Here is a 12610-nt window from a genome sequence, read left to right as displayed (position 1 = left end):
TTTTTCAGGCTTGATAGAAACTCCTCTGCTATACAAAAATGAGGCGATTCTGAAGTTTTTCTGAGGAGTAAAAATTAAACACCAAATTTAAAACACGAATCCTTAAACAATTCAAGTGAGAGTGCATCGAAATGCCAGGATTATTTCTAATACTTTTTCTCTCGTGCTTCTATGCTCACAAGAGTGGTTCAAAATATCGTTTTTGCTCCACACCGCTCATTAGATTCCAGATCAAATTTTGAGTGTCCTCCCAAAATTTGAGCTCAATTAGATGACAACTGAGACTGCACAAGCCCTTTAATCGTTTTTGCTCCACACCGCTCATTAGATTCCAGATCAAATTTTGAGTGTCCTCCCAAAATTTGAGCTCAATTAGATGCTCACCATTACTCACACTTTGAAAAAGTGACCCGTTTAAGGCCCAAGTAAAAATGGTGCAAAAATAAAAACTGGAACAGCAGTTTTCTCTTTTTAAATAGTCAAATCGAAGAAAATAAAAATACACAGCTCTTTTATTTGCCAAATAAAAAGGCTGCGTGTTTTTATTTTCATCAATTTGTTGTTTTGAAAAGGTAAACTGCTTTTTCAGTTCTGACTTTTGTGTCATCTTTTCTTGCACCTTAAAAAAAGCAGGCCTCGCGGAGGCACTTTTTTATGGAAATTTTCTCGGTTGTGTTTTGCATAAGGACTGTTCATTTTATAAAGTGGACACTTTGTTTTTGCTATATCTTTTTTATTTATTGATAAAATCGTAATCGGTTTTCTGTGCATCGTTCAACTATTATTCTACAATACTATTAAAATATAAGATCTTAGAAAATGCTTTTGGTTGAAGAGCCAAATAATTTTTCCAAAAACTCCTAAGAAAAGCTGTTCGTCAAAGTTTAACATTATTTTTCGCAAAACAAAAATCCTAATTTTTATGAACATATTGTATGTTTGTATCCTTTACTGTTCTACTAAAGGTATAGCTTTAAAAAAATCAACTATATTCCACCATTCTCTGATATTAAGTAACATTAGTGATGCACCCATTTATGGCCAAATTTGCCATACACCATCCTTTCACTCCCAGCAAAAGAGGAAAGTAAAAAGCGTGTTCAAAACTGGTCTGGTTTACTAAATAAACTATATTTGTGCAAACGAGAGCCAAATCGTGCGTTTAAACCACAGTCCTAAGTACAAATTTTACTGTTTATGGTAGTTTTACTAAAAAGTCTCATACTTTTAAAATCGTGTACGCATATTTATCGATCTGCAGCAAATTGTAAATGGTTTTCTCCGAAAATTTCAATTGGTAATCTCAGAATAACATATTACACAAATAATAGGTGCAAAATGAAGTCGATTTTATTACAGCAGTGTTGCCAATTTTGATGATTGTCAATGTACTTTGAAAGGTCTTCTAAGAATAAAGCAATTGTGTATCTATTGTGCTTTAAATGTCACCTGGGGACTTAATAAGTAACTCTTTGAAGGCGTAAGTCATTTTTCATATTAATACTATATTAGGACTTCCGTCAGGACGTACTTTTAACCGAAAAATTCTACTCATACCGATCCCCTTCAATTTTAAAATGGTTTTCTATAAAAATATAGGGGGAAAATGATGTTATCTGTATATATCTGATTATATCTGTAAAATTTTTGTTCCAAAAATAACTTGATTTTTTCCATCAGGCTTCTAGTTGATGATACTTTCGAAGAACAAGCCCTTTTTGAAAATAAAAAATATAAATTGTCGAATTTTCCAGCCAATTTCTAACAATCATTGATTTTGATAACCTCCAAAAACCGACCGTTCTAATCGTTGTTCCATATTCGTGTGAAATTTAATTAATTTTGGAGAATTTTTATTATCACAACATTGTACAATACTAGTCAAACGATGTGCAGAAAACCGATTGAAATTTCATTGATAAATTGAAAAGATACAACATGCACAAGGTGTCCACTTTATAAAATGAATAGTCCTTAGCCTCTTCCTCGCTCATTTTTCGTTGCCTCTCTGCTTGGTGTTTTTTCACTTCCTCACATAGAGGCTAAAACAACACGCTGCTCTAGAGCATGCTGCCGAGCTTTTGTGATGTTGAGGATTATTATCAAGCCTGGTTTTCATACCCCTGTGAAATTTAAAGTATGATTTATAATTTTTTTTTTGTGATCTAATCCACCCAGCATGAAAAATAGGACTTCAACTTTCATTTTAGACATGATTTGGGGGACATTTCAAGATGGAATTTGGTTTGAATCGATTTTTTCAACATGCTCTCTGTCTCCATACAAAATTCTTTGTTTCTCTTATATGCTAAAATACAATACTTTTCTAAACCATCAAAAAATAGCCTTTGTGCATAGAAACTATTATAAATTTTGTTCATATATTCATTATGTTTGAATTCTGTGGCAAATTAAGCAAATAAAGTGCCATACAAGATGGCAAACTTGCATGCAAGTTAGCTAAAATAGTCAAATTTTGCAATTTCTACAGCCAATATCTCAAAAACCAGACGTGCTATGATGTTTCTGAAAACGGCAATGGATTCAGCAATCCTTAATTATGTAAATAGCGGTATTTTGGTGCTTGAGACAAAAACGTGTTCCGCAGTGTTATCAATGTACAGTTAGGTCAGGTCCGTCCCACTCAGGCTCAGATTGGGTACCACTTCTAGTACTGCATTTGGTCCCTCGGTAGTGCAAAAGGTACCCAAGTTTGACAGATCGCAGTACACTTTTCACGGCATTCTAGATTACCTTATGAGCCATAAAATTTTAGGCAACTGCAAGGAACATGGAGGTCTTTAATTTGTCTTTGGTTAGGTTAGACGCTGCCACTCAGTTTCCGCTCTACAATTTCTCAGCTGTTTTCAATCGGATGAAGCTGATTTTTCGTTGATTACTGAGGTATTAGAGTGATGCAAATTTGAAAATTTTGGCTCCCCTCGGCTTGAACGATTTCGCTTATGGTAAATAGCATTCTCCCAGTAGCTTTTTTTAAAGAACTCCTCTACAAGTTCCTCTCTGAATTCCATAGAAAATTCTTTCAAAGAGCTTGGTTTGAAATGGTTTGGATGAAATTTGGCTATGTACACGCCATTTGAAATTTATATGGAGCCTAGTGGTCCCGGCAAACTTCGTTTTGTTATCAAGTAGGCTATTGTAAAACGTCATGTGATCCCCCATACAAAAAACACATTATTCTTCTCATTTTTTTCTGGATTATTCCAAAGACATTTCCAAACCTTTTTCCTCACATAATCACGTCGCATCTCTTGTCGAGTGCAACAATGAAAACCTTACGTCAATCTGTGCATTCGTGACATACAAACACCAGTCCATTTTTATTTATATAGATTGCTATGGAAAACGCCAACATTTTGTGTTCAGCCCTCTATCTCTTCATCATAATATTTTATGTATAAGTGATAAACTCTTCTCATATGAAATCCTACAACTTTGCCGAAAACTACATTTTGATTGGACATCTGAATTAATTGATATTCATCATCATAAAGTGGGTTTGTATTTTACACGCTTCACCAACTGTTCGGCAGGCAACAGTGGTGCTCCTGGTCAGTAAAATAGATCAAAGTAATCCAAGCTACTATGTTCTACAACAAAAAGGCAGTGTTGCTCTGAAAGTAATGGAATGATCATCTCAGCATGATTTAGACTTTGTTATCAATAATAACAAACTATCCTTACGTCCCATCAAAATGTGGTCTTCGGCAAAGTTGGATCTGGGAAGATGTCACATAACAAGGGTTTGTTCACTTATCCATAGCTTATGATGACTAGCAGTTATAGGACTAAACACAAAATGTTTGCGTTTACCATAGTTATTTCCATATAAACTTCATGTGACGTGTGCACAACTAAATCTTTTCGAAATCACTTCAAATTTTGGGAGAATGATTTTAATTATAATTGATACCGATTAAGCATCGGAGAGCAAAAACTTCAAAATTTGCATCAGTCTATTGATGCACAGTATGAGGCTATTACCTACCAGATTTTACTAGATTCAATTGAACGACAGCTGAGAAATTGCGATGCGTGACAGCGTCCAATAGAAGACCTGACTGTAACTCTAAAACCAAAAATCGAATTTCGATTATACGGAAATCTGAGATTAATGGTCATAAGGTCGTTTGGCATAATAAGTGATTTAAAATGAGAATATTCGAACACAAAATAGATTACATATATAATTAGCGACTTCCTCCACTTTTTTAAAATTTACAAATATCGGCATTTTTTGTAGCATTTTACCAATATATGCACCAACGAGCGCATAACAAAAAAAATGGTAAGTTCCTAATAAGTGTGGTGTTCGTTCAAAAATCTGTCAAGCAAAATACGGTGCCAACCGTTTTTTGATGAAATTATCAACAATTGATGTGAAGTATTGTTGATACATAGATTTTGTCAGAATAAAATTTGACTGGAAGCAGGGGTAAACCTGCCCGTTAATATTCAGTGATTATTAGAGAGCATAAATTGACATAGGGCCGTGACAATTCTTGTCGATCATCTTTTCCGAATAATAATTTTCTCTATTTCCTAGGGCATGGGAATCTTTGAACTTATCGTGATAAAAATACTTGAAAATAGTCAGATGGCAAAGAAAGTTTTCAGTCAATAATGAAGGAAGCGATCTGCATATTTTGCTGCAAAGCAAGCTCTATCCCAGTTTGGACTTAACACTTGATGATAAAAATTTGGTAACAGAAGGGAAAATTATATGCAAAGTATTGAACGCTTCAATCCAGAGATCTATTATTGCAGTATAATTACGAAATAGCCTGTAGACGACTGCAGATTTTTTAACATTTTAGCAGGAAAAATTTGTTTTGTCGCTTTTGGACGTAATAATGTCTTCAGCAAAGTTGTCCGTAATCAAATTTAACATCTTCTAAGGAAAAAGTCAAATAAGGTTCACCTTAAGTTTAAAATTATATTCAAACTTTTTTATTTGAAGAGTTACGGTATTTTGTGAATTTTTAGAAAACTTTTTTACGAACAACTTTATCGAAGACACTTTTGATCAAACTCTTCATTTGATCTAAGTAAATTGATTCTTAATATTTTAACTTGTGGTAGACCTGAAATTTTTTTGGTCTAACTTTTTTGTTTTCAGTTTTGCGTAATTATGATACACATTTTTATGGAGCATTGCAAGTTTGTAATTCTTGTGATTTTGAGGGTATAAACAAATTTAAGTGCAAAACTGTGAAATCTTTAGATGTCCGCATTTCATGGAGCTGGTTCGATAAAATTATCCTCTAAGCGGCATTCGAAAGACCATGCATTGAGCAACTTTTGTTGTAAAACTGTGAGAACGTCATTTTTATAAATTGAGAAATTCACTTCAAAAATACTTTTGAAAAACGGGATATTCATCAATAATTCATATGATTTTAAAATTAACGGCGTGCTGCAAAGTTGCAGGTTTCAACTAGATCTACAAATTTTTGGTGAAACGTGAAATAAAAAATGTGAAAATGATTATATGATTCAGCTATAGGTCACACTGTATTTATTACTATGGCAAATAACGTTTTAAAGTAATTCACTAGCCGCTTCCAAATACTTGTTGGGGTAAACTTTTCTTGGTTTTGCGTTTTTTTATCATTTTGTCTGTACTCAGTGACTTAATTCATTTGTCATTATGACTGCTATTACATGCCGAATACATACAATAGTGTTCTGGGGTACAGAACTGTTGAAGCGTTGGGATAATCTAACATAATTGAAGAAGTCAAGAATGCCAAAAAGTTTACAGATTTGGAAAATTTATTGGGAGAATAAAAGTAAAATTATTATAGGTTCTACATTTGTTGTATCACATTTCTCCATAAAAATCCATATGGAAAAATTGTAGATCAAGTTGAAACCTACAACTTTGCTAAAGGCAGCACTCCGTTAACATTAGAATTTTGTGAGATACAGGCGAATTCCGAGTTTTTAAGTGTATTTTTGATGTGAATTTTCCCAATTTACAAAAAATGACGTTTTCACTGTTCTTAACGCTAATGTTTTCTAATGTGTGGTCTTTCAAATGCCGCTAAATTAAAAAAAAAATTTAACAAATTACATTAATTATGGACATTTAAAGATTTCACAATTTTTCACTTAAATTTGCAAAAATTAAAAGAATTACGAACTTGCAATGTTCAGCAAAAATGTGTATTATAACTTCCTTTATAACCCTTCTGAGGACTACATTCTCGTAAAACTGAAAACAGATAAGTTTGACCAACATAACTAATTGTTTTGGATCCACTCCAAGCTAAAACATTTAAAATCAATTAACTCAACTAAAATGAAGAGATAGATCGCAAGTGTCTTGAATTAACAGTTAACATTTGGATTAACAGTTTAAATACCCGTAATTATTGTTACATCATAGTTCGAAACAACATCCTATGTTTGAAGGAAGGGTGAATTTGTGCTGAATATATCATAAGCTTCAGTGCAAAAGTTTATTCCAATAGCGTAATCCAAGAGAATAACTAATAGTTGAAAGAAGGGTAATATCTGGGTGAATAATAAAACACTATCGACAATATTTTTCTCACTATCGGTATTCAATGATTCGTAATATGCCTTTGTTTGTTCAAGAGCATGGTACTGTTAAATAAAGAGTCATTTTTGTACCAATTGATACCAAAATCAGCCTAGTGTCGCACACTGGGGCAGAATTGAAAAAACGCGGAAACAACCTGTAGTTCTTCAGAATTAAAAGATAGACGCTTGGTGTCTTCAGCGAAAATTATCCTTTCAATGAGGCCGATGTTTCGAGATAAAGTCATATTTTTTAGTGTTATTCGCATAAATGACTGAAATGCCATTTCGGTCAAATGGCAGTTTAGGTGTATGGTTTCTTCGGAAAAGTAGATTATTATTTGATGCTGAAAATAATTGCTGAAGACGTCAAATTTCCAAGGCCTACTATTTTTGAAATATACCGTTTTGACTCATATTCCGAACACTTAAGGCCAACAGTGACTTCAAATGCATCTGATAGCCATAAATTAGCTGATATTTGTGAAAATTTTAATTTTTTCGTATAGTCTAACTGTTAGCTGTTAAGCTTTGCTGATAAAATTGTTATTTTAAACTTGTTTAATATTGTTTTTACTTATAAGTATGGAAAACATTTTGATTCAAATGCCAAACACTGTGTTCATTCTGTCTCATATTCCGAACACCTTGCTTCAAATTCCGAACAGGACGATTCAATCGTGTTCAAATGAATAATTTCGCAAATAAACCCATCTGAGCTAGTTCTACTGGCCTTAAACTAAAGAATCATCACTACTCCCGAGGTATAAAATAGATTGGAAGACGTAAAATTGAATTGTAATTGACTGCCATTTCCTGGTGATTTGATGACATATTTCAGCGAATCATTTCAACCAAATCGCCATACAAAAACCGAGTGTTCGGAATATGAGTCTGTTCGGAATTTGAGACAAAACGGTAGACATTTATTTAAAAAATGTGCTTAAAACTGAAATATTTGAGTTTTGCTTGCAATTTTTCAATTAAAATTCCATATATCGCCTATGACTATGTCGTTAATTAACATAAAGTAGGTCTGGTGAAAATTTGATGGTAAAAATAAAATTTTGTTCGATTTTTTAAGTTAAATTTTCAAAAAAACAGGGATATTGTGTATAGGCCATTCTTGCGATCGGGCAAGTTCGGGCAGGTGTTTTCATTGCCATCCACTTACGAAAGGTCAGAGCTTTCATGTCTAATTTTTCATAGGATATGATATTTAATATATTTTTTCTATGTGATCTGAAAGTATGCTAAGCTTATAAAAAGGTTCAAAATTATTTTACATGACGATGCAATAGTTTTACAATATAAACAAAATATCAACATAGTCATAAATATTCTTGTGGTTTATTGGTACCCAAATGCACTTAACTATTTGCTTGTATATTTCAATTTCGCAAAAACGCCCTAAGCGCCAGACTCATTATGTCAAATCATTTCGGTCGAATGGAAATGTAGGTATATGATTCCTTCGGCAAAGTCGATCGTTACTTAAAGCTAAAAAACAATTGCTGAAGATGTCAAATTTCCTGGGCTACCACCCTATGTCTTAAGGTCAGCCTTGAATCCTCACCAAAACGGTTAAAAATTTTAAAGAATTCTTTTTTTTTTATTATTATAAAAATATCAAAAAACATATAGGAGATGAATGGAATTTTCAAACTTTTCTGTAAATTGAACCACTCTAATGTGTATCTTTCGCTGTGAAGGGCAGTTGCAGGCTAGGCAGGTGGAATTTTTCATAAAAAGGGAAACCACTCTCACTGCCGTATAATCTCACCGTTGGTCACGTGATACCTCATAAATCGTTTTCAGTATTCTCACCCGCTCGATCAAGCTTTCCGCCCGCCTGGCGAAAGAGGCTCGTCGTTCTTCAGCACTCATCTTGTGATGTGTTGTCGTCTCCTGTTGCTCGCTGCCTGTCTGACTGTCTGTCCTGGTGTCACTGCGTCGTCACTGTGTCACACTTCTGAAGCACTTAGACCCACAACTAATTCACGACTATCACGAATCACACCCCTCGCTTTGAACACAGCCACTTTTATTTCTTTTGCTTCTTTTTCTGCTCTAACCTGGAAGGCAGGTAATTAGATCCGTGTAGAAACTTAGAACTTCCGGTGCGACAAAGACACTTTTTATGCAATATAGGGTGTCCCAGAAAAAAAAACAATGTCCCAAAATTCAATTCCCTAAGAGGCGACTGGAATACATATAAACAGTACATCGACAGAAATCCTGATGTTAAGTTTTTTTTGCAAACAAAACTTGATATCGACAATGTTTTTGAAATTTTGACAAATTTCATTGTTGAAGGAAGGGGCTTTGCATTACCAAAATGTGAAGTAAAATTCGAATCTGTGATTATAAACAATGATCTTAAACTCTTGATTCATTTCATAAAATTTAGGAGAAAGCAATTTCAAAGCTCTCACGATCCTGCTATGAAAATCATATGCAGGGGATCTGCAAAAAGGAATCAAGAAACAATAATTTTGAAAATGAAATTTATCAATTGGACCCCAGGCTGAAATATTAAGTTGGCATGTTTTGCAGACAAATAGGAAAAATTTCGTTCCAATTTTAAAAACAGAGAAAAAACCTGCCAAAGCTTCTAAATTTAGTCATACTTGCTTGTTCTCCTCCATCACCAAACTTTTAGAAAAAGTCATTTTGAACAGAATGATGGTTTGGTTTCCGACATGGACGTTCGATCAGTTATCAACTTTTACATATTTTCTTATAAGCGGGTGATCAATCGTTCAAGTTTTCAGGTCAAATGGATGTTCGGTTTTCCAATTTATACTCTTGCTAATTTGAGATTTAGCTTCGATTCATCTTCACCTTAATCTTTCATAAATTGATTTGGCAGAACGTTGTTTGTAAGACGCTTTATATGTTCTAAAAATGATATACACAAGCATATCTTCCGTATTAGAATTGATCACCATGATGGTTGGTGATGACTTTTGGGACATTGAATTTTTCTGAGACACCCTACTGCACTATCTTCCTTCTTGCACTTGGCAAATATCCACACGCACAAGCTGCACTCACAATGCTTTCGCACCCACGCGATGTTGACGATGCACTTTCTACTTTTTTCTTCTTTCACTTGAAGAATCCTCTTGGATCAACACCGGCTATTTTCCTCGGAATGGTCGTTTTCCTTCCGGCGCCGTTTAGCCTGTAAGAAAATAAACAATTTTCCTTGCATTTAATCTGTTTACCTTCCGTGTCGCTACTTAGTACACTAAATGTCGGCAAGCACAATTATTCGGATCTCGTTACGTCGTATCGTGGCGTCCGACAAAGCCAACGCGTAGCCAATCTAGCAACGAATGCAACTAACGTAAATATACAGCGGAATGTACTGGCAAACACCGAGAGACATCAAGTACCCCATGGTACCTATAGGGAAGAGTGTTACAGTTCACACCGAACGGCTTATTTTGATTATTTCCACCTGATAATGCAGGGATCGTTCAATAACTACGTAAGCACATTTGTTACATTTTAAATCCACCCCCTTCCATAACATAAAGGTTTTTCAATAGCTTCTCTCCCTCTAACAAAAATTTTCTCAAATAATTACTATGCACGATCAGCAACGCAGCATAAAAACAAGCATAACAACATTTTAAGCGCATGGTTCTTACCGTTAAGATCAAAGACCAATTACGTGTGATACTTTGGTTAAAACACAGGATAGCATTGAATAGGCACATATAGAGCAAATAAAATGCTTATTTGATGTTTGTACGCATCAAGCTTTTTCATCTTCTTGGCATTACAATTGCACCGCGACAGAGCCATGCGACATTTATATATCATGTGGCAGGCACGATGATACTATGCCCAGGGAAGTAAAGGAAATTTCCATTATGAAAGATTCTGGACCCGAATCGAACCCAAGCACATTCAACATGGGTTTGTACTCGCATCTTGTTCGAGTTCATGTTTTTTCCTGAAAGCAAAAACTAATATTTTTCAATTTATCAAATCAGACACATCAGATAGCTTTATAAAAAACTTTTAAGTCGAAGATTGGTGTACTTTTGGCATTGGCATTTACTTGCATGAGAACGATCAGCGATGGTCTTGAATCGGTTTTGTTGGAAAATCAATGAAATGGAATCGTTTTAATTTTAAATTCATTAGTTATCACAGAACTTGCTCTGTAAACTTGGTCAGTAATAATTAATTACAGACCCTCGGGCTGCAAATCTCGTTAATAAAGATAATAATAATAACTTAATTACAGCAAACCCATCAGCAATTGCGATATTCCTTCTTATTGCGGTAAAAGAATTAAATTCTTATGTTTTATCAAAAACTATATGTTTTATGGATATTATTGATTATACTGAAAGAATATAGCTGAATCAAATAAATGTTTTCAAAATAAAATGAATAAGTTGTTTGAGGTCCATCAGTTCTTGATGGATGCAGTTACATGACGGACGTTGAATTTTGAAGAAAAATTCTCTATTTTGAGAAAAAATTATATACCGCAATAATAAGACAATGAGAATAGGTTATACTGCGGTACATTCACTTTTACGTTACCGAGCTCCGACATGGAATTTTCAAATAGCTGCCATTTCGTCAATTCCTATCCGATTTTTTTGAAACCACCTTCAGATGATTTTAAAGAGGTACCATAGAGGGATGAAAAAAAATTTCGACACGAATTTCAAGCAACTTCTAGTATGTCAATAATTGAACAAAGGACAGCCCTACCATTCTCTCGTCGTGTATATCAAAATCCAAATACAATTTTGAGGATCCTATGACAGATTTCCGAAATAATTATAGAAATATGTGATTTTGACTAATTGACATTCAGAGGCGTCCCGTGAGGAATTTGATTAGGGTAGAAGCACCTGTTTTGGCCATACGCCAGTTGTGGCCATAGTGGATTATATACCGTTTTACATAGCTAATCAGCATGACACCTTTCGTGTTCAGTAGATCACATTCATATAATAGAGATACATTTATTTACTCGTACGAATTGATTCAAAACTTAAGAAAACAATTAATTTTCCTTATAGTTTTAACTCCTATACACCTATTTTGGCCAGGGCACTTCTAATTTGGCCACTCTCATGATAAATCAATGTGATTGGCCAATTTAGGAACCAAAACTAAATCTCTGGCTGAAACTGGTTCTGGTGGCCTATATTGACCAACGAGATTTTCATAGCGAAAAAATGGTTTTAACTCAATTCCAATATTCTACATACATAATATGGATTGAAAGCTTGCATTTGACATATTTGTAGTACAAATAATGCTTTCCATATTATTTTTATTTACATTTTCTCTAAGGCTGGCCAAAACCGGTGCTTTTACCCTACCTGTGCACTGACTCGCACAAACCGTTTATTTTTAATTCTGATTACGAATTATTCAATTGATTTTTTAAAATGTATTTCAGTACGAAATTAATACACCTTAAAATGTAATTTCCAATACTGTATGCAGTCTTGAAGTGTCTCGAAGCTAAGAATTTTGAATTCCTTATACAATGTTTAGGGACAAGGAAAATTCTCAGCAAAATTCTCAAAATTTCGCCGATACCAAGGCGATAAAAGAAAAAAATTGCGTATTAATCGCGGTCCCATAGTTTGATCATATTTTACATAAAAATGCATATTTACAGTGAAAATGACCTTTATATGCGAAAAATTTCAAGCATTTTTCGTATTTTGCGAATTGAGAAAATAAGTTTATTATCATATTATCAATGCATAATTTAAAGTAAGAAGAAAGACGTTGAACTTGAAACTAAACGATTAGCACATTTTTTTATATGAAACTCGGCTTACAAATAAATAAACCATTCTAATGAGCAAAAATCTGAACTTTTCTGAGATTATCATATAAACCTTCAGAATTCAACTATTTTCGCGTCATTTTCCAAGTTTCGCGATGAAAGGTAAATTCCTTGGATTTCGCGAAATTCCGAATTTCCATTGTTCCTAACGTTGTTATTCTATATAATAATTTTTATTATTTACAGCTTGTTAATTGTATT

General features: G+C 33.9%; 1 protein-coding gene across 11 annotated transcripts in view; it reads right to left on the bottom strand.

The window, feature by feature from the left end:
* The window catches only part of LOC5567575 (uncharacterized protein ZK1073.1), a 260885-nt gene that overhangs the window by 199508 nt on the left and 48767 nt on the right, over window positions 1-12610 (bottom strand). For 6 of the 11 annotated variants that reach the window (XM_021848523.1, XM_021848521.1, XM_021848528.1 and 3 more), the window contains exons 2-3: window positions 9625-9754; window positions 8368-8642 (exon numbers count right to left, since the gene is read on the bottom strand). In XM_021848523.1, coding sequence (XP_021704215.1) covers window positions 8368-8454 — 87 coding nt within the window. In that variant the 5' untranslated portion in view covers window positions 8455-8642; window positions 9625-9754. Of the gene's footprint in view, window positions 1-8367; window positions 8643-9611; window positions 9755-9819; window positions 9890-12610 lie in introns of those variants that run through there. The other 5 variants (XM_021848530.1, XM_021848532.1, XM_021848522.1 and 2 more) reach the window with 4 other exon arrangements.

Source organism: Aedes aegypti, chromosome 3 (genome assembly GCF_002204515.2).
Source record: "Aedes aegypti strain LVP_AGWG chromosome 3, AaegL5.0 Primary Assembly, whole genome shotgun sequence".
Taxonomy (NCBI): domain Eukaryota; kingdom Metazoa; phylum Arthropoda; class Insecta; order Diptera; family Culicidae; genus Aedes; species Aedes aegypti.
Note: the sequence above shows the minus strand (reverse complement) of the source record. Positions and strands in the feature narration are given on the sequence as shown.